The sequence below is a fragment of the Pan troglodytes genome, chromosome 16, assembly GCF_028858775.2.
Source record: "Pan troglodytes isolate AG18354 chromosome 16, NHGRI_mPanTro3-v2.0_pri, whole genome shotgun sequence".
Classification (NCBI taxonomy): Eukaryota; Metazoa; Chordata; class Mammalia; order Primates; family Hominidae; genus Pan; species Pan troglodytes.
In genome coordinates this window covers 32,269,816-32,292,203 of record NC_072414.2, presented here as the reverse complement: position 1 = coordinate 32,292,203, position 22,388 = coordinate 32,269,816, and the positions used below count along the sequence as shown (strand labels likewise).

At 49.3% G+C, this 22,388-nt stretch overlaps 1 protein-coding gene, 2 long non-coding RNA genes and 1 pseudogene across 4 annotated transcripts; 2 read left to right on the top strand and 2 right to left on the bottom strand.

The window, feature by feature from the left end:
* Positions 1-4,551: 4,551 nt before the first annotated feature.
* INAFM2 (InaF motif containing 2) lies at positions 4,552-7,578 on the bottom strand. Its single transcript, XM_024349121.3, has one exon. The coding sequence runs from the start codon at positions 7,212-7,214 to the stop codon at positions 6,753-6,755; it is 462 nt and encodes a 153-aa protein (XP_024204889.1). The 5' UTR covers positions 7,215-7,578; the 3' UTR covers positions 4,552-6,752.
* A 294-nt stretch (positions 7,579-7,872) lies between these two features.
* On the top strand, positions 7,873-21,298 carry LOC129137204 (uncharacterized). Its single transcript, XR_008539539.2, has 3 exons — positions 7,873-8,027; positions 13,780-13,878; positions 20,500-21,298. It is a non-coding gene; the product is annotated as an uncharacterized LOC129137204 (long non-coding RNA).
* LOC134808516 (uncharacterized) lies at positions 9,780-10,446 on the bottom strand. Of its 2 annotated transcripts, none has more exons than XR_010151602.1 (2): positions 10,400-10,446; positions 9,780-9,916 (listed from the first exon to the last, which is right to left on the bottom strand). It is a non-coding gene; the product is annotated as an uncharacterized LOC134808516 (long non-coding RNA). The 2 variants fall into 2 exon arrangements; XR_010151603.1 differs by lacking the exon at positions 10,400-10,446 and adding an exon at positions 10,313-10,395.
* On the top strand, positions 17,906-18,941 carry LOC738019 (large ribosomal subunit protein uL10-like; annotated as a pseudogene).
* Positions 21,299-22,388: the final 1,090 nt, after the last annotated feature.

The following is a 22,388-nucleotide window of genomic DNA, read 5'->3' as shown; positions in this document are numbered from 1 at the left end:
CCTCGAGCAGTGCCCCTGCTTTACCAAGGAGTGTTCTTTGACCTCCCCTACTGGCTCCATCACACTTACCCCCCTTCACCCTGCACGCTGCGCTGCGCTTGCAGCTCACAGGGGTTCCTCCTCTCTTCTGTCTACCTCAATAGCAATCTCACACTCACACCACAGTTTTCTGCTTATTTTCCCCAGAAACAAACCCCCTTGAGGAGTTTGCTCTGTGTGTCCCAGAGTTGTTTTGTCACCCAAAGGAGCAGCATGACTAGCGTTTGCTATGGTCAAGGGACAGGAACTGGGGATCCTTAGAAGCAGGAGAGCTTAGCTTATCTAACAAGGCACAAGTTTGGAAGGTTGCACCACAGTCACCTCCAGCCCCGACCCTGTCAGGGACGAGAACAACAGGAAAAGATCGCACTCACCCCCCAAAACAAGAAGGAACTGTCAAAAATCCTAATACAGCCACATTTTCTTATTTTAGGGACTAAATCAAGGGGAGGGGCCGAGGGAATAGAAGAACTAGACACCATGTCACTTCCATCTTGAGTCACTTATCCATGTCCACACACCCCACACACATCTCTGAGCAAGGGTTATCAGGGCTCATGAGGAAGGGTTGACAGGGGTTGACCACAACCCCACCAAAGTGGGAGAACTCAAGGCTGGGAGAGGGAAGGAGAGCAGCCAGCAGAAAGCATGGACTGCAGCTGCTTTCTCTCAAGTCTGCTGGGCCTTACGTCACAGCTGCTCATTAAGCACCCACTTGACGCCGGGGAAGTGAAATAGCACAGACCTGGCACCAGAAAGAACAAATGTGGCACCCACTGCTCCTTTTAAGGACTGGCTCAAGAAGCAGCAGGCCTCAGGGCAGGAGGTGAGGCAAACACAGCAGTACCTTCGCGGGAGAGGGAGGGGACTCGTTCAGGGCTGCCTCCTTTTTAACAAGCTCTCCAGGGCAAGTTCTGCGGCAACTGTCAAAAATAATGGACAATGCAGCCTTTTTCCCTTTTCTTACAAGCACTAGGGACACTATTTCCTCTTCCCCCAGCAGGACTGCTGGCTTTAACCAAGAGAAAGGGTCAAAAGGCACCTCGATGACCATCTGTCAAAACAGAAATACCCTACCCCTAAGTTACAGCATCAGAGGAAAAGGGTGGGCCAGTGGTTCTGACTTCAGTGTGCATCAGCATCACCTGGAAGGCTGGTTAAAACAGAATGCTGGGCTTCGCTTTCTGAATTTCTTCTTCAGTTGGTCTGGGATGCGGCCTAAGCTGTCATTGTTCTAACACATTCCCGGGTGACGCTGATGCTGCTAGTCTAGACACTGGTGTAATGTTTACCACCTACCCCTTCACATTTCTTTCTGTGCATCATATTGCCCAAGGGACAGACATTCCCTTGAAAATATATTACTTCATGTGTATACGTTGTACTTTTACTCCCAAGATCTCAAAGCCCTTTCATATCTATAACCTCCATTTGCTCTCAGGAATTCCCATTTGGTTAGCAGAAAAGAGAGAGGTCAAGGGCCTTAACTAACGCCATTGTTGAGTCCCCAGGCTTCCCATCTTCCAGTTCAGGGGTCCCTCCCAAGAACACACAGTCTCCCTGCCCAGGGCCTTGTGATGCCGTGAGCTGTCTATACCTCTAAGCCTGACTGCTGTGACTCTACACCATCCAGGATACCAGCAAGGAGCTGAGGGAGCAGGTGGGCCTCCAGGACACAAGTGTGGGGAGACCTCAACTAATGACTCTGAACACTGAGGTAGCAGAGAAAGGTATATGTATGTCAAAGGAAATCCTTGGTAATCAATGCAATTGCTTTTTTTTGGACAAGTTGGTTTTTGGAGTTTTGAGGCTCACTTAGCACACTGTAGACACCAAATAAAGATCTAAACTAAAGTTCTTGAATTAAAGGTAATGGTTCGTGGAAAATATCCCTAAGGATATTGGCTAAAATCTTATTGCTATTTAACTGATAAGCTATTGCAACAACAGAATACTGAAGTTAAGAAAACAGGATAGTTTGACAAGGGGAGACTTGTGGGCATGACTGTAAATTCCTTGAGAGTGATTTTCTGGTCTTTAGTGGTAGCTTAACAAATGTTTATAGAATTGAATGGGGCACAGGATCCAGTGAGGAGCACTGACCAGGTGGCTCCCATGCTGGGTATTTCTGCATTTAGGGTGGAAAGCCTGGTAGAGTCTAGGTGAGTGGTAAAGAGAAGTTTGTTTGCTTTTTCAATTAGCTACTGAAGGGGACAAAAAGCATAACACAGGCTTTCTGGCAGCAGAAAACCACAGGCTATGTCAGCAAGTAAAACAGAGGTAACCAAAAAACTGTCGACAGAGCAGGTATTTTTATAGCTTAACATGAGGCTGCAGGGCTGGGACCTAGGAGACAATGAATGGATCACATATCCTACGGTGTGTCCATTAAGCACCATATGGAATACCACTGTGGACTTCCTGCACCCGGAAAGAACAGGAAGGCCAAGGGCGAGTCCTTCAACTTGGAAATAAAAAAACTGAGGCCAGAGAGATCAGTGCAGCTATGATTTGCAGGGGTTTTCTTTAGCAACTCACCTCCTTGAACCAGATTATGGGTTGTGGATACGGGTATGCAAGTAGATTACGACAGGGACACCACAATGACACTAAGGCTGATTCCATCAGCACCCAGCACCCACTGGGTGCTGATCAACTCAGAGATCAACAAATTCTGAGTACCCACTGCCAGGCACTGAGTGAATACTGGTCATGAGAAACAGGCAAAGCCACTGCAGTTTCTCCTTCCACTGAGGGAGATGGAAAACGAAAAGTATAGCTGTGGCCCTTTTGTTACTGAACTGAAATTCCAGAAATACCTCCATTCTCTGTAGACAGGAAAGAGAGGACAATTATTACCCCTTTTACATAGCTGTGGTAGTCCTAAAGCTTGTGACCTGACCTTTCAGCTCTCCTTAAAGAAACATGTAGAAACAAGTAGATGCTATGCATTCAGCATTTCAAGACAGGATATAAATACTCCACGAAAGAACACGCTATCTCAGAATTCCCCAGTGAAAACTGAAAAACAAGGTAGACAGAAAAGCTTCCAAAACATGGTCTCATACCATGTGGAAATCTAGGGCTGTTAGGAAGAGAAATATTTCTTATGCTTAAAACCTCGGAGAAACACTTCATTGTACCTTAACATTAATGGGGAAAGTGAAGATACCCTCACAAACTCAGCCTAATGGGTTCCTTCCCTGATCCTCCACCCCCCAAAACTTCACTTTCAAAACAGGCTTATCTCTTTCTTCAAGTTCAGGCTGTCAGGGAATAAATGAATGCACACCGTTAACTTCTAATATAAGCAAACACCTAGAAAGGGTCCTGGTAGTCCCGGTGCAAAGCCTTTGAAGGAAAGTAACCCCCTCTGCACAGATCTCTCCTTCCTGGCTTAAAACTTGATGGACAATTTTGCAGCTGATTTCTAACCCTTGGAAATAAAGCTATTCAGACCACTGCTCCTCAGCCAACCAGGCCCTGTCTCGTCGGCTAGCAGGCTCCCACTGTACATATTGCTGTATGTGCCCAACATGTGAAGCCGCCGTGGGCAGCTGTAGAAGCCACATGTCACTGTCTGCAAAAAGGAGGGGCCGACCAAAAGAGCCTTGGAAACTCTTTCACTCCCCTTCTGCTCTGCCTTACCAAGCCCTCTCTCAGAAAGCCATTGTGTAGGCTGAAGAGGGAAATAAAAGAAGGGCGGACTTTTTCCATGCCTCCCTGCAGACTACAAGGTAATGTAAAAGAACAGTAGCTACCCCCCAACGGCTCTGCTGAAGTGCAGGCCTCAGGGGGCCCCACCAACACTGGCTTCTCACTCCGGATTTGTACCGGGCAGCATTGTCTAATAATGAGCTGAGCTCAATTGCTTACCATGTATTTTGCAGCATAACTAATCCCTTATATTTGTGCCTTTCACCCACATGTCTTTTTTGTTTGCTTGAAGGGAAGAAAAAAACCTTACCTTTGAAGCAACCTAAACCTCTCAGCCATTTACCTCCTCCATGGTAGACAAAGCTCTGACCAAGCACCACAGATGTACACTTGCCTTTCTGGTGTTAGCACTTCTTGAGTTATCTAGAGGCCAATGGTTGAAAGGTGAGGACAGTGATGCTATCAGGCAGCTTATCCACACCTCAGTGCTTAGCCAGCTAAATGTTTGCAGTAAATCTTAATATTCATGCTTACTGGTCCCTTAGCTTTGTCAGCTAGGCATCTGCTCTGGTAAAGCACAACTTTTTCTCAGCCTGTTTAAGGTTGGCAAAAGGTGGCTGAGCTAGAGATCACTGTTCTTCCACCCCGGGATTGCTTCCCGACTAAGATGGATTCTGCCACCCTTCGCTAATCAATTCATTCAAGCCATCAGGCACTGAGAACAGCAGGGCAATTGCTTTTTCCTCCTCAACCTATTCATCACCATCCATCCATCACACCTCAGACCACTTACTCTTTCAACCTCCACTCCGTCCCCACGAAGCACAGTAAGAGAAATGATCAACTTACACAGGCTTAGGCAGAGTTCTTAGGATGTATTTTTCTTCACCTGAAAAATAAAACTTTTTAAAAATATACAGGACTTTTTGAGTACAGGTATATCTTAAATGGCTGAATTATAAATAATGTCTCTGGTCATGTTCACAGCTAGGGCTGGAGCAAATGTCCCAATTCCAGTGAAAGCTTTGGAGAGTCAGGAGGCCAGCAGCTGGACCTATGAGTGGCCTCTCTAGACTCTCTGATCCATCCCAAAGAGGATTTAAACAGTCCAGAAAGCAGGGATCAGGAAGAGGACAGGGAAGTGGACTCCCAGATGTTCTACAAGTTCAAAGGATTCTTGGAATAAGAGATCAATTTACAAATTATTAAAATATAGGACTAAAAATTCACACAGTAAATATAAATTACAGGCTATTATTGAAGTTGTAAAGTGGCATTTTATGTTTCTTCCCCATCTCACACCAAAAATGTAAAGGCCTCATAGGCTTCCCAATGACTGAAGTCCTAGTCAGCTGCTAAGAAATCTGCTCTAGCCAAGAGACCCTGGAGGTGTTACCAGCCTGCTGGTAGGCTGTGACAGCTCAGTTGCTATTATCGTGCCCACAACAGGACATGGCTTAAAGCAAGGCTGTTGTCCTGTAAACTTGGATCAGAGCTAACTAGAGTATAGGCCAGAAAACTGGAGAGACAAACTGTTTCAGGACTCAGGTGGGTAAGTTGTCTTTTAAAAAAAAAAATAGTGCCTCATTTCCCAAAAAGGAAACACTAAGGGATTTGATATCTCATCACTACCCACACTCAATTGCCTAAAAGCAAGTGGCAGAAGGAAATGGAATCCAAATTGAGGAAGTCTAGTTCTTGCTACCCCAGAGCTACACGTATGTCATTTCTCTTGATGTTTCTCATCTCCTTTATACAATTACAGGCTGCATTTAAGTAGGGTTTATCGGGAAAGGTAAAGACAGCCAATTCAACCTTCCCTCGGCTGGTCTATTAGCTGGCTCTCAAAGCACAATCCTGAGTGTGAAGCCCACCTTCCAGCCTTTCTGATTCTGTAGAATAACTCAAAACCAGAGGATGTGTAATCAAAGCTCTGGTGTTACAACAGATTTCATCCCAAATCGCCGGGCTTTGTCACTACAGGCTCAGGAAAGAGGGAAGGCAAAAGTGATTGCCGGAACAAGACAACATTTTGAGGAGCAGGAAAAAAAAAAAAAAGATAAAAACACTTGCCACTCTACTTACAAAAGCTTGCTCTTCCTAAAAGAATTCTGTGAGGGGAAGGCCAGGATTGAAGCACAGCAGCATTGCTCTTTCCCTTCCTTCCTCCCTGGCCCATATCCAGATACTGAGGGCCGCAACAAGAAGCCTCTTTGGTGGGGGCACTAGGATGGAAAGAAGAGGCGATGAGTACATTCCCCACCCTCCCTAAATTGTTTCTACTTCTCCTAAGGCTTTCCACAGCCATGTCAACAGTCTAAGAATGATTATACTCTTTTGTGAAAGAACGTCATAAACTTATATTTCAGAAACAGGAGGGGAACAGGAGAAAGTGAGTGATTTAAGAAGCCGTGTTTGTGCCCTTCTGGCCAGGTGTACTTTTTGGGGGACAGCAAATAGCCCTTGCTTGACCCCTTCAGTCAGTAGCTACCCAGGGTGTGGGAGGATATACATAGAATTCTATGTGATTATAGCTTCTAGTGCATATGTCAACAACTATATACAGGGTTCTAGAAATTTAATGCATCTCTGGCCACTGCAACTAGATTGACGTACCTGAGCTCCACTACTTTTGGTGCCCTCCTCCTTTCGAGAGCTTCAGCTTACTTAAAAAGAGCCCCTACAGCTCCATCCTTCCCCTGAGTCTTGGGGGAAAGCCCCAGTCACCCCTGCATGTAGGATACACCAGAGCGAGCGGCGCAGAAGGGTTTGGTGCCGGGATCTCCCCACCCCTCCCCCCATCCCCCTACGGCTCAGGGCCCTGGTGCAGCACGGTCCTGGGCAGCAAACCCCCAGCCCCCCGGCGAATCGTGGTCCCTTGGCTGAAGATCTGGCTGCGGGCCTCCCGCTCCGGGGCCAGCCGGCGATGGTGGGAGTGTGAGGGGCGTTCACTCTCGTGGGGGTCACTCCTGCGGGCTCTCCACCCCATCCTGCTGCGAAGTCCTGCCTCTGGGCTTGGGGAGAATGGTTCCCGGCGGCCCCCAGCGCGGAGGGCTTCAACGACTCCCGGGCGCCGCCGCCGTTTCCTCTTCGTCCTCGTCCGGCCCCCGAGGCCGCTCGAGCGGCCCGGCCGGGGGGCTGTCCGCAGGGGGCTCCGGAGGCGCCGGTCGCGCCGCCTGCAGTGGGGGAACGTCGCGCGGCGCCTCGCGGCGGGACGACCCAGTGGTGTTGGGCCCCGCCGCCGCCGCCCCCGAAGTCCCAGACGGGCCAGTGGCGTTGGAGCCGCCGGGGGGCGGGCCAGCGGCTCCCCCCGAGGTCCCGGCGCCCACCGGCTGCCAGATGAGGCTGTAGTAGACGGCGAGCACGATGGCGGCCAGCGACACGGAGAGCACGTAGGCGAACACGGTGGCGAGCCGGACCCACTTCTTGTTGGTCTTGGCCGCCATCTTCGCCTTCTTGTCCCCGGTGTAGGTGGCCGGCTTGCCCCGCTCGGCCGGGGCCGCGTCGCGCTCCTTCATGGGGGGGCCCCGGCCTTTGCCCCGGTGCTCCACGGCCCCGGCTGGAGGGGGCCTGGCGGCCTGCAAGGACTGGGCAGGGGGCGGCCCGGCGCCCTCGGTTCCCGGCGGCCCCGCGCTCCGCCGCCGCTCCTCACGCCGCCCGCCCGCAGCCCGCCACCGCGTTGCTGCAGCCGCCGCCGGGGCCTGGACCAGTCACCGCCGCCAGCGCCGCCGCCGCCGCCGGCCCGTCAGCTGCTTCCCCGCCGCCGCCACAGCCACAGCCGCCACAGCCGCCACAGCCGCTCGGCTCCGCGTCCCCATCCGCCGCCACGCCGCCGCGCGCTCCGCCGCCGCCTGCCCGGCCGCCGGCCGCCTGGTCTCCAGTGGCCGCGCGGACCGCGCGCTCCGCTCCAGCCCGGCTCCCCCGCCTCGCGCGCCGGCAACAGGGGGCGGGGAGAGCGCTGCTGGGGGCTGCCCCTTAAAAGGGCGACGCCAGGGTCCGGAAGTGCCGCGAGGGGAGGCGGCGGCTGCCGGGAGCCGCGAGCCCCGCCGGGACGCCCCGTTAAGAGAAAGTTAAGGGAGGCTGGCTCTTAAACGGGCGACGTCGCCGCGACCCCTGGTGGGCTGGCGCGGCGTAGACTGGAGCCCCGGGCACTTCTTTAAAAGGGGGAACGGCGTTGTGCGAGGCGGAGTGCGGAGCTAGAAGGGGGCGGTCGGAGCGCGAGCTGTCAACTCTGGCGCCTCCCCGCTCCGCACCGAGGCTCCGAAGTGACAGGTGGAATAGCAGCCCGGGCTTCGGACTCCAGGCCTTGGTTTATCCTCTGGGAGGGGACGGTAAGAGGGATATAGGGAAGATACCACGTTCCAGCTCTCAGCTTGCGCCCCGCTCCGCGTACCCCCTGGGCGGGTCTCCCAGGCCCATTCACAGCTAAACAACCTGGTTGACGCCAGGGGTAGGCGGTTCTGGCACCTGGAGCGCTCACTGGGGCAGCAGCTGGTTGTGTTCCTTCTACCCAGTCCAGGCTGGGCTTCGGAGCTCTACTGAAATCGTCGCAATTCCGTACCCCAGCCCGCCTCACCCCGCCAACCCTGAGCCTCCGGGACAGAGCCACGGACTGAGCTGTTCTCCAGACTCGCCTGCCACCTTAGTCCCAAAGTTTGCCGCAGGTCGCTGGTCCCGCTTTTTGGGTCTTCCAATTCCTGGTTTTGGCCTGGATTTGGACCCAAGGAGCTGCACTGAACCTGAGGAGTTTAACTCTCAGGACTCCTAGAGCGTTTTCACTCTCAGATCCCCTCCAGACCTCAAGGCTTGGGCGGTTGTCCCCTCCCCACTTTCCCATGTGAGGTTTGTCTTCTTTGGCTCCAGGCCAGGCGCCAGGCAGTGGGCTCTGTGCCTGGTCTTTGGACCCCCTAGGTGCTAACAACCCTTCATGCTCAGACTCTCCCTTGCGGCTTTACTTGTGCCCTCCCCCTCTTTCTGCTCTCTGCTCTCCCTGCCTTCTCTCCTCCCCATTCCTTCTCTATAAGGCTTTCCAGAATTCTGGTTCCCTCCTCCTTGGATGCTACTTCCTGTGTTCCCAGAACTGGGCATATGGACTGCCTGGGTGTCTGAATGAGTGAGGGAGACTTGTCTGGGCGTGTGTTGGGGAAGAGGACTGTGGTTCTGATGGGGTTCTGTGGGTGAACCCTCCCTCAAGCCCCTGCAAGTGTGAGCCTGACCTGGCTTCTACCCTGTGGGGCAGGATCCCCTCTGCCCTTCTCACTTCCCCCCCTCCTCCAGGAATGTTTGGCTTCCAGAGGACCCCCCTACACACACACACACACACACACACACACACACACACACACACACGAGGAAGCCCTCCCAAAACTGCTGCCTTGCCACCTCAGCAACACAGAAGTCAAGTGGCTACCAGAACTGAGTGTGCTAGTGGACTGCTGGAACCACAGGCCTCTAACCCAGCCTCAGTCTCATTCCTGATCCAGGCCCAGGTGTGGGGCTGCCACTAGTAATGGCTAGCCAGATGCTATTTCAAGGAAAAAGCTGTTTTTTTACTTTCTGAGAAATTTCAAGGATATTGGTAGTGTGGAGTGTTTATGGCCTTTTGTGGGCTGATGGGGAAGAAATAACTCATTCCTCCACCCTGCTCCTAGGTCAGCCAGGGCAGCCTGTTGACTTAAAATTCCTGAATTGTCGCCGGGTGCGGTGGCTCACGCCTGTAATCCCAGCTTTGGGAGGCCGAGGCGGGCGGAACACGAGGTCAGGAGATTGAAACCATCCTGGCTAACATGGTGAAACCCCGTCTCTACTAAAAATACAAAAAAATTAGCCGGGCGTGTTGGCAGGTGCCTGTAGTCCCAGCTACTCGTAGTCCCAGCTACTCGGGAGGCTGAGGCAGGAGAATGGCGTGAACCCAGGAGGCGGAGCTTGCAGTGAGCCAAGATGGCGCCACTGCATTCCAGCCTGGGCAACACAGCCAGACTCCGTCTCAAAAAAAAAAAAAAATTCTTGAATTGTCTCTGAAAGTTGTCCTCTCTTCTCTCCCCTGCTCTAGGGCCTTCCTGGCAGGACATATCATACAACTATTCCATGATGAATTATTCTTAAAGATTCCAGGTTGAGGCCAATACAAAGCTTCCTTCAGTCCCCTTTCGTGAATGCACTCCATATTGCTTCTCCATATTTCTGTTGCAAATTAAATGCCTTTCTTCTTGCTTGGTTCCTAGTGGAGTGGAAAAACAGCATGTCACTCTTCTGTACCAAAGAATAATATACTTGAAGACTTTATTCAATTCCTCTCACTCTATCTTCTCTAAACGAAACAGTGCCAGATTCTTTAACCTGTCATCAGTAATCCCTATTTATTATCTGGATTTACATAGTGTCTTTTACCCCAGGAACTAAGAATGCTTTCAGATATAATTGAGCCTGATCTCCCTGGTGCCTGAGCCATTAAGAAACCATTAGTGTTCTCCTGTTGCAGAGAACTAAATGGCCCCCTAGTGGCCTGAAAGTGAATATGCCTCCCCCCGCTAAGAACAGGCAGGGATCAGAGAAATCAGAGAATCAAGGCAGCTTGGGGACAGAATGGGCCCCAAAAGTCATCTTTTGTGAATACCCCTGTGGGCCCTAGAGCCTCCTCCACAAAATCCCTGGGGAGCACTCAGCAGCGTCAGCCCAAAGACCATCTGGGATGGTGGCATACCTTACTGTCTGCTCCCTGAGGCAGCCCTTTTTGGCTTTGGAAAGTTCTGACCAATTATGACGATAACAGTGCCCTTAGAATGTGCTAGGCACTATACCAAGCCTTTACATTCCTTGTCTTATTTGTCTCCCAATGACCTATCAGGTAGTACTGTTTATCTTCATTTCATAGATGAAGTCCCTGCCTCAGAAAGGGCCAGGAACCTGCTCAAGGTCACATAGTCCTAATGCCTTGGAATTCAAAAGCCCTGATGGAATTCAGACCTCTGACTCCAGGGCATTAAGCTCTTGATCCTGGCTCTGCTCTGCCTCATAGGCAAAGCTAGACTTTGTCTCTATAGTGGATATTGGTGGTTACTACCCGGGTCAGCCTCAGGAGGGAGGTGCTCATTCTTCCAATTGTCAGGAGTGTTGGCTATGATGGCTCAGCTGCAACTGTCACTGGGACTTGCCTTCTGACACCAAAGGAAGCTGCCTCTCTGTCCTGGCCTACAAGCCCAATACATAGAGCCAGATCACAATAAAGCCCAGTCAGAGATGTGCAGGGGCCCACTAGGGAAGAAGGCTAGACCATGAAGTCGTTGCGGAAGTAGCCAGTATATACTGGCAGGATCCAGGAGCGAATGTATAGGCTAGATCAAGGTGGGGTGTGGTGCCAAGCATTAAGTTGAACAAGGGAGACTTCGTTGTTATAGGAGTATTCTCCTGTGAATCAGGATGTGATATCCTGACAAGGATCCTGGGAGACAGGAGGAAGGCAATGGCCACCAGAGTGTAATGGAAATGCCAGAACTACCACAGCAGAATGTGGAAGAAGGGTTCAAAAGCTCACAGAAATGGGTATATTCTATGTAAGGCCAGAAACCACTTAAGTTCTGCAGGAAGGCCCAGAGGATACTCTAGTTATCAAAGCAACAAGGAACACACTGTTGAGAGCGGTACCAGCATCCCTGAGAAGCTGAGTTTGGACTGTCCTCTGTAAGCCATGCCTGACAGCAAGAGGCCATTCCAGAACTGGCTCCAGATAGCAGTGGGGATGATAGGACCATGAAATCATAGAAGCTAGACAGCACAACTGTTGTAATAAGCAGCAAGTTGGAGTGGCAGTGGGGGCAGTCCTGGCCAGCAGAGGACCATGGTTGAAGATGGTTGATAGCATAGCATCCCTGGAGCAAGCTAGCTAGGCAGCCAGTAACAGTACTGCTCAATCTATACCAGTGATTCTCAAATGTTTTAGTTTCAGGATCCCTTTACACTCTTAAATATTGAGGTCTCTAAGCCTGATGTGGTGGCTCGCACCTATAATCCCAACTACTTGGAAGGCTGAAGCAGAAGGATCACTTGACCCCAGGAGTTCAAGATCAGCCCGGGCAAAATAGTGAGATCTCATCTCTACAAAAAAAAAAGTTGAAAATTAGCTAGGCAGGGTGTCACATGCCTGTAGTCCCAATTACTCGAGAGGCTGAGGCAGGAGGCTCGCTTGACCTCCGGAGTTTGAGACAGCACTAAGCCATGATCATGCTACTGCACTCTAGTCTGGGTGACAGAGTGAGACCTAGTCTCTAAATATATATATATGTATGTATATATGAGAGAGAGAGGTATCTAAAGGGATTTTGTTTATGTGGGTTATAGCTATTTTAATTTGACATATTAGAAATAAGACCAAGGGTTTTGCAAAATATTTATTAATTTGTCTAAAGAATAATAAGCCCCACTACATGTTAACATAGATAATATATATTTTATTTATTTATTTATTTATTTTCCAAGACAGAGTCTCACTCTGTTGCCCAGGCTGGAGTGCAGTGGCATGATCTCGGCTCACTGCAACCTCCGCCTCCCAGGTTCAAGCAGTTCTCCTGCCTCAGCTTCCCGAGTAGCTGGGATTACAGGTGCATGCCACCACACTCGGCTAATTTTTGTATTTTTAGTAGAGACAGGGTTTCACCATGTTGGCCAGGCTGGTCTCGAACTCCTGACCTTGTGATCCACCCGCCTTGGCCTCCCAAAGTGCTGAGATTACAGGCGTGAGCCACTGCACCTGGGCAGATAATATATTTTTATGACAAAAAATAATGAAAAGAGTGGCTTTGCTTTGTAAATTTGCAAATCTCTGGAATGTGGCTTTATATTGTAGAAGACAACTGGATCCTCATATCCACTTTTTTTTTTTTTTTTTTTTTTTAGACAGGATCTCACTTTGTCACAAGGCTGGAGTGTAAGTGGCGTGATCTCAGTTCACTGCAACCTCCACTTCCCAGGTTCAAGCAATTCTCCCACCTCTGCCTCCCAAGTAACTTGGGACTTCAGATGCACACCACCATGCCTGGCTAATTTTTGTATTTTTTTGTAGAGACAGGGTTTTGCCATTTTGCCAGACTGGTCTCAAACTCCTGAGCTCAAGTGATCCACCTGCCTTGGCCTCCCAAAATGCTGGGATTACAGGCATGAGCCAACATGCCTGGCATCTCATATCTGCGTCTACATTTAATCTGCTGGCAATTTGTTGTTATGGTTAAAATATATGAGGAAAATCCAGCCTCATATAGACATGTAGTTGGAAAAGAGAGGAACATTTTAACAGCCTTTTCAGATAATTGTGGCTGTTTTTCTTTGATACTACACCAAAACCCAACAAGCAGTATTTTCTTAAATGGTGGTTGAAATGTAGACTATAAAACTATATCAGTGAACTTTTTTTGTACTCAATTACATTAAAGTCCATTGATCTAACTTGCCCTTTGAATGGCACTTTGACCCATGCGTGATTTTATAATATCCCACTTTGATCATTTGGAAAATATTGGTTCACTGAATTAAACATATCTTTGCAATATTGATACATTTCATTATATAATAGAAAAAATCACATTTGATAATATTATAAAAAGTTTAAGTATCAGGAATCTAGGAAGCTCATGATAGTGCATACACATTTTCTAAAATTCTAGTTTTTACTTGAAAACTCAAATTTTGTAATTGGTAACAAACACTATCAGTTATTTTTTTCTCAAAGTGACAGGCTCACTTGGTTCAAATGTGAGAAAACATCTGCCAAATAGCCAAGTCTGCATAGCCATGGTTTTTCAGTTCTTCTTTCAGGTAAAACTGGTGTTCCATGAAAAGAGCGGCTAATTGAGCTCACGACCCACTCGCAAAAGTACTTTTCCCCAAGAGAACCGTTATACTTCCATATGCAGTAGAGTACTTTCATTTAATCACATGGAATATTAAAAAGACATCTATTTAAGGGTCATAACTTCATACAATTTAACAATTGATATCGTTTTGTTAAAGATATTCTAAAGTAAAACGACTTTTCTCCCTTCCTTTTTTTTTTTCTTTTCTTTCCTCTTTCTTTCTGCAATGAACTACTAGTTCAGTTTGGTGTCACTGCCTTGGTTGTTTAAGGTGCCAGAAGTTTTTACCCACCATTGCTTTAGCACCATCAGTGCAAACGTCAACACAGTTAAAAAGGTAAATAACATGTTAGTATTATTGTGAAAGCAATTTTGACCTTGTGAAACCCCTGAAGTGATCTCAGGGACCCCAAGGGGTCTGGAGACCACACACTGAGAATTGCTGAGCTGTACAATTAAAATAAATCAAGGATGAAAGACCAGGAGGTTGATGGCAGCTGCTCCAATAAAAAGTCATAATATCTTGTTTGGTTTCCAGTCCCAATTCAATTTTCAGTTCAGGTTCCCAAGAGAAAGGTTTCTGCAATACTATAGCAATACAGTAATGATTTCCCCACTACTTCCCCAAAGGGAACTATGCCGTTTACCTGGGTAACTGTACACTGGGGATAGTAGAACAGTCAAACGCTTTAAGGTCTGCTGGATGCAGTGTCTGCATTGACATTGATACCTGACTGGGAACTGAATCATCAGCATGGCCCCTGGTAAAGCGGCCTGAGGTAAAATTGTCTACAGGTTCATGAGCTATAGGCAAATGGCTTGACTGGTTGGTTAGAGGGCTAGAAAGAGAAATACTGGAAGACTGGGAACAAGAAGGTCTTGGGAAGAGATATGTGGCTTTATCTATTTGAGTGAGCACCAAGTGTGAGTATCTTTATTTTTTATTTTTTGAGACAGGGTCTTGTTCTGTTGCCCAGGCTGGAGTGCAGTGGTACGATCATGGCTCACTGCAGCCTCGACCTCCGGGGCTCAAGTGATCTCCTACCTCAGACCCTGGAGTAGCTGGTACTACAGGCACACACCACCACACGAGGCTAATTTTTTTTTGTAGAGATAGGTCTCACTATTGAAGATCTTTATATTGCATGTTAATACTCATCAGAGAGCACCTGCCACAGGGGAGACTGCATAATCAAGTAGATAGAATGATGTGGAATTGATGTTAGCTTGCCTCTGTCATTGACCACCCCATGCCGGCACAATGGGCACATGAATAAAGTGGCCATGGTGGCATAGATGGAGGTGACACGTGTCGCATGTGTGTGGTGGCAGGGGTGGCTCAACAGAATGGGCTCCCACTCACCAAGGCCAATTACCTATTGTCACTGCTAAAAGTCCAACCTGCCAGCAACTGATACCAGCCACGCAGTACCAAGCTGGCTACCTTGGACCTGTTCCACTCCAGAAGGGTGAGGGACTCATCTTGACCTGAATTGCTATATATTCTGGATACGGATTTGTCTTTTCTGCTCAAAGGCCACTCTCTGGGGGCTAAAAGAGTGTTTGATTCACTGACGTGGGATCTCACATACCATTGCAGAAGACCAAGAGTCCCACTTTAAGGATAGAATGGGCACATGATCATGGGATCTTTTAGGCCTATTACATACTTCACCATCCAGAAGCTGAATAGAGCTGGTGGAACGATAGAACAGCCTTTAGAAGCACAGCTGAAATACCATGTTAGAGATGATGGGACACCGTGCTCCAGGATGAGGTATGCATCCTAATCAATAACTATTATATATGGTGCTATGTGTCAACGTGTAGAATAGAGGTTTAGGAAACTAGGGGTAGAAGTAGGAATGACTCCACTTACCATCACTCCCAGTGACCTTTCTGGAGGAATTTGTGGTTCCCGTTCCTGCAGTTCCAAGCTCTCCAGGTTCAGAGAATCTGGTTCCCAGAAGGGGAGCACTTCCACCAGGGACAGAACAAGAACCCCATAAACTTAAGTATGGCTGCTTTCTGTTCGTCAGACTCTTTGTGCCAAGAAACCAGCAGGAAAGAAGAGGAGTCACTTCCTGGAAGGGGCAATTGACCCCGATCCTTTGGGAGAGATAGGGCTGCTGTTACATAAGGGGGTCAGGAAAGAATATGTTTGGCACCCAGGTGATCCACTGGGGTGTCTGTTGGTATGCCCAATTTTGGTGGAAGGTGGACACATCAGCAGCATGGTCTGAAGGCCATGGTGATTGGTGATTGCTTACCCCGACAGGCAAGCCACCTACACCAGCAGAGGTGCAAGTTGAAGGTGAAAAGAATCTAGAATGAGTGACAGAGAAGGGGAATGATGAACATCAATTGTGTCACCAAGACTAGTTGCAGTAGTGGGGGCTATAGTTTCTCCATTTAATTCTTGTAAGTTTCCCAGAATCCAGGAGGAGCTATTCCCAGGTAGAGTGAACTTACCACATAAATCAAGTAGGTCTGGGCTATGCTTGGGGGTACTGTCTCGGTTGCTGTGGTGCACCACCCAGATACTGCTTTTAGGACCAAGGAGCTTATCCCTGAAGTTGCCAGAAGTGTTGGCTGCCAGTGGCTCACACATGAGTCTCTCCCGTGGCATTTCCTTCAGCTGCTAAAGGGAGCTAGCTGTCTTGCTGGACTTCACAACCCTTCCCTAGGGGTCATCTGCCAAGTCAATGTGGAATTCAAAGGTACAGCCCTCTTATCCAAGTTGGGGCTAACTCTACGGGGCCAGCTCAACCCCAGGGCTTCCTGTGGAAGCATTCTGTATTGTGACTGCATTGTTCACCAATTTCTTCCTCTGGCTTGATTCTGATTCTTTCAGTAGTTCAGAGATGTTATCTCTGAAAGCACCCCCAATAAACTTCCTACAAGAAAATCTCTATCTCGGCATGTTTCCTGAGAAACCTGACCTAAGACAGTCTCCTAAGATTCTAACTTTAAAAAAATATGTACTTAAATTTTTTTTTGAGACAGAGTCTCACTCTGTCGCACAGGCTGAAGTGCAGTGGCACAATCTTGGGTCACTGCAACCTCCGCCTCCCGGGTTCAAGCAATTCTCCTGACTCAGCCTCCTGAGTAGCTGGGACTACAGGCATGTGCCACTGCGCCTGGCTAATTTTTATATTTTTAGTAGAGATGGGGTTTCACCATGTTGGCCAGGCGGGACTTGAGCTCCTGGCCTCAAGTGATCTGCCCCCCTCAGCCCCCCAAAGTGCTGAGATTACAGGCGTGAGCCACTGCACCTGGCCTAGATTCTAACTTTTGGGACCTCAGAGAACAAGACTCATCCATGTGAAGTTGGGCCTCCTGGCCACATGTGTCTTCTATAAAGTGGTTCTCTTCAGAGTGTTGCCTGCATCCTGGCTGCTTTCCACCAAATATCCTTCAACTTATGACCTTCCCTGCAACAAAGCAACCTAAACTGAATTCCTCAAGTATTTTGGGTGTGGTCTGTTGTGCTGAGAATGAGAATGGGACTGATTTTTCCTTGGTTCAAAAGCCCTGGATGCATCTTGGAATGAGGGGGGATACTCTTTAGAAACTCAAACTCCTGGCTGGGCACAGTGACTCATGCCTATAATCCCAACACTTTGGGAGGCCAAGGCACGAGGATTGCTTGAGCCCATGAGCTTGAGACCAGCCTGGGTAGCAGAGTGAAACCTGTCTCTAAAAAAAAATAAAAGAAAGCAAACTCCTCACCTTCCTTTCCCTCTCTCATCTCATCCCAGATCATGATTCAGAAGGTCTTGGTACAGCAAGGAATATGCAGTGTTACCAGAGCTTTGCAGGTGGTTCTGGTGTGATATCAAGATGGAGAACCACAGGGCTCAGTACCCGACTTCAGTTCGGCAGCCTGAGTCTGTCCATTTTTATTGGCAGCTCTGTCATTTGACTCAGATGGAGCTGGCTGTCAGCGAAAACCCTCAGTTTTATTCACACATGCTTCTGCTAAGCTGCCACTTCCCCACCCTGTCCTTGTACAGTTGGTGTCTTGGCACCAAGCCCAGATCTCTCAGTTAAGCCCTGTTCATTTCACCTTGTGAGGTTTAGGCCAGTGCTCCAATAGGTTAGAATGTTTTTGGATCCTGAGTCTGTCTTCCAACATATTCCTGTCTTCACTGGCTCCTTGCTATTCACAAAGTTGAGGGGCTTGTTCTCTGTGGCTTTGCCCAGGTCCTGATAAAAAGGTGGATCAGATGCCAAGTTTGGTGGTACATGCCCATAATCCCAGCTACTGGAGAGGGTGAGGTGGGAGGATTGCTTGAGCACAGGAGTTCAAGACCAGCCTGGGCAACAGGGTGAGATTACATCTTATATTTAAAAAAAAAAAAAAAGCTCTCTCTTGGCATCCTCGTGAAAGTGACATTGTCTTTAAACCCTGCGTGGCAATCCCTGATGCACCGCCGTGATGCCCAGGGAAGACAGGATGACCTGGAAGTCCAACTACTTCAAGATCATCCAGCTTTTGGATGATTATCCAAAATGTTTCATCGTGGGAGCAGCAATGTGGGCTCCAAGCAGACGCAGCAGATCTGCATGTCCCTCTGAGAGAAGGCCGTGGTGCTGATGGACAAGAACACCATGATGCTCACGGCCATCTGAGGGCACCTGGAAAACAACCCAGCTCTGGAGAAACTGCTGCCTCATATCTGGGGGAATGTGGGCTTTGCATTCACCAAGGAGGACCTCACTGAAATCAGGGACATGTTGCTGGCTAGTAAGGTGCCAGCTGCCACCTGTGCTGGTCCCATTGCCCCATGTGAAGTCACTGTGCCAGCCCAGAACACTGGTCTGGGGCCAGAGAAAACCTCCTTTTTCCAGGCTTTAGGAATCACCACTAAAATCTCCAGGGGCACCATTGAAATCCTGAGTGATGTGCAGCTGATCAAGACTGGAGACAAAGTGGGAGCCAACAAAGCCACGCTGCTGAACACGCCGAACATTTCTCCCTCCTCCTTTGTGCTGGTCATCCAGCAGGCATCTGACAATGGCAGCATCTACAACCCTGAAGTGTTTGACATCACAGAGGAAACTTCATTCTTGCTTCCTGAAGGTTGTCTGCGATGTTGCCAGTGTCTGTCTGCAGACTGGCTACCCACCTGTTGCATCAGTACCCCATTCTATCATCAGTGGGTACAAATGAGCCCTGGCTCTGTCTGTGGAGACTGATTACACCTTCCCACTTGCTGGAAAGGTCAAGGCCTTCTTGGCTGATCCATCTGCATTTGTGGCTATTGCCTCTGTGGCTGTTGCCACCACGGCTACTCCCGCTGCTGCAGCCCCAGCTAAGGTTGAAGCCAAGGAAGAGGTGGAGGAGCTGGTGAGGATATGGGATTTTGTCTCTTTGACTAATCATCAAAAAACAACCAACTCAGCCAGCTTTATTTACAAAACAAGGAAATAAAGGCTTAACTTCTAAAAAAAAAAAAAAAAAAAAGGTTGGACCAGGACAGGAGTAAGAACAGAAGCAATTGATCAATACTGATGACCTTCCCTATATGCAATGCACCGTGCCCACCTAGAGAAGGACATCATATAATTTATTTCTATCACACTTATTAAAACTGGCCCATTTCACAGAGGGATTGACAGAGGCAGAGGAGTGATTGTGCCCAAGAATGTCACACTGGGATGAGAGCTAAGCCTCTCCTGCCACCTACAGCTCTCATCTCTAGGTTTGTTGTCTCTCAGAGGAAAGGCAAGAGAGAAAAGTGACAAGATTGGCCCTTCCAAGTGGAAAGAGATTTTTAGAGCTGGAAGGAATCTTAGAAATGATCAAAAGTTTGACAGATTCAAGGGCTCAGGTAACTTGCTAAGATCACAGAACAAACCTTTGCTCCAGTGGGGACTAAACTCTGGGTTTCTTGAAGGTGGACACAGGTAAATTTGATCCAAAATAGCACTTCAAAGAGAAACATACATGGACTGATTGTTTTCCACTTTTTTTTTTTTTTGAGATGGAGTCTCGTTCTGTCACCCAGGCTGGAGGCAATGGTGTGAACTCGGCTCAGTGCAACCTCCGCCTCCCAGTTCCAGCTATTCTCCTGCCTTAGCCACCTGAGTAATTGGGATTACAGGTGTGTGCCACCATGTCTGGCTCATTTTTGTATTTTTGGTAGAGACGGGGTTTCACCATGATGGTCAGGCTGATCTTGAGCTCCTGACTTCGTGACCCACCCGCCTCGGCCTCCCAAAGTGCTGGGATTACAGGCGTGAGCCACCATGCCCAGTTTGTTTTCCACTTCTAAGTCCCAGATGGTTCCTTGTGGGGTTATAGAGGGGCTTGGAATGGGAGGACAAGCAACATCTTCCTCCTGGGCATCTACAGGAACCTTGATTGCCTCTCTCCTCCCTAAGGGATCAGTGTTGGCTACCCAGCCTTGCCCATGCCTCCACTTCTGCTTAGCTCTCAGTACACAGAGGGTGGCTGAAGCTGGGGCCACAGAGGGACACACAGCTGGGCAGCTCAGCACTCTCATCTGTGCCTCATCAGCTGGGGGGCTGTGGTGGCATGAAGCTGGTGGGAGGCTGGCACTTGCCCATGATTGGAGCCCTTGTGCTCATCACTTCATGAGTTCAGGCCGCTTGGGAACAGCTTGCTTCAAGTCCACAGACAGGAGCAACCCTAACTCAGTCTGCCCTGCAAAGGTGGGTACAGCCCCTGATCCACACGAACTGCTGGAAGAAAAATCCAAAGAGAAAGTCAGTGAAGACGTTTGTAGAAAGAACTGTTGAAGAAGGAATAAGAAACTGCCATTTTTCCTGCCAGTGTCTGCTAATAAGTAATAATAAAATAACAATGATAACTCATAATGATAATGATAGTATTATTGAGCTCATGTGTAGGCACTGTATTAAGTACCATTCATTATATTCTTTAATCCTTGCAACATCCCCACGAGGCATTATTATCCCCATTTTACAGGTGAGAAGACTGAGGCCCAAGAAGGTTAAGTATCACAAGATAAACCAGCTAGTAAGTGGCTGGGTTCCTAGAGTGGTGAGTGTGGCTCCCTTTGCCAGACTGGGAAACAGACACCATAAGAGCCATCTTCCCTCCAAAAGAGGGCCAGCCCTTGACCAAGATGGACAACAGGGTTCCACACTCCTGAAACCCACTGCTTCAACCATCATGGCATCAGATAAGAAACCGACCTAGTCTGATCCTCTTATTTGGCTGGCAGCTGTGGCACCTGAAGGTCTGAGTTCAACTTCTGCCACTAAACTTCTCTGATGAGCAAACTGGGAAACCAATGCATGGGGCTCCCACATAGCACTGGCAAGTGAACAAATGAACTTGGGACATATGTGCTGGGGTCCAGGCCACAAGCATGTCCCTTGTGGGAGACAACATTTGGTTGAATATAAGTTCTTACCACATTCTATGGCCCAAGGCTCCCACTTGCCAAACTCTCTGGCATAGGTGTTCCTGTGGGTCACAAATGACAGACCCAACAGCAACTTCCAGGACATGCATGCTTTGAGTGCACCCAGCAGGGGGCATCCTTGCCCTTCCACTGCCCACCCTGGAGGGGTGAGACTGGCCCACTGCAGGGGGTGCCCTCTACCCAGCTCAGCCCAGGAGCCCAAGGCCACATTTCCCAAACGGGGCATTCATGTAACTACCCTGATTTTCTCTACTATTATTTACATAACATTTTTCTTTGTCAACACAAATTTTCAAACCTAAATGTATTTTTAAAAGAAAAAAGCTCTTTGATGAAGATTTTCCGCTCTCCTGACTGCCTGGATTTTCTGCATTTTTGGAGCTAGCTTTGCAGGAGGTCAGGATGTGAGCAGGAGAGTACAGGCCCCCACTGAAGCTACAGTTGGGGTCCCAAGAACAGTGCAGGCAGTGACATCACTGAGTAAAGATGGGCAAGGCTTTGTTCTGTGGATTCGGAGCTGGAGATGGAAAGGAACAGAGTGAGGAGCCCTGAAATCCTGAAACGAGGAGAGGAGGCTGTCCCTTTCCTCCTCAGGCTGAGGGGGAGGAATGGACTGGTCTCTCCAGGCCCAAAGTGGAGAGGGGGCTGATGGCTACAGGACAGATGAAAGGGAGGGACTTGGGTGCCGGGACCAGGGCAGCCGCAGGTGACAGGTGCAGGGGCTTTGGGAAGGGACAGGGATTTCCCTTGCAAAATCCATTCAAACAGATATCGAGGGAACCTGATCCCAGGGAGGAACCCAGAACAGCATGGGCTACCAGAGGGGCCCCCAGAAGGGCCCCAGACTGGAGGGAGGGAGAGAGGAGAGATGACTCTAAGGGATTGGGGGAAAGGAGGAGGAAGAGTCCTCTGAATTGTTACCATTTCCAGGAGGCTTGGTCAGGCCCTGCTCTGGCTCCATCCCCCTGGCCCTAGAATTGCTCTTCTGCAGATTATTTCTGTGCTGGGAATTCCCTTAGCTCCAGCCTCCACTGGGCAGTTTATTATCTTAATTCCCCATGAAGAGTGTCCTCCCTCACCCTCCATCCTGCCCTGGACCAGACCTCCAGCCGCGACAATTCTAGGGCCTGGGTGAGGGTCTTACCGTTGTTGGGGGTATGCAAAGCCCCATGGGGGGGGGTGACCCAGGGCAAAAGGCCAGGCCCCAGAGGGGAAGGAAGTCTTGGGTACAGCTCCCTGCCTCCCAGGCTGGGCTAAGAAGGGCGATAAGAGGAGCAGATTAGGCAAGAGGAAGTGGGCTGGGCTGAGCTGGACTGGTGCTGAACTCCCTGGGCCTGGGGCAGAGTGTGGGTCAGGCACCTGAGCAGCTGGGGCTGAGCCTGGCCAACCAGAGCAGCCATCCCTCCGCCCCAGCCCCGCTGCAGGC

What these genes read in the sequence shown, in the direction of transcription:
- INAFM2 (XM_024349121.3), bottom strand. Translation starts at nt 7,214, where the DNA reads ATGAAGGAGCGCGACGCGGCCCCGGCCGAGCGGGGCAAGCCGGCCACC.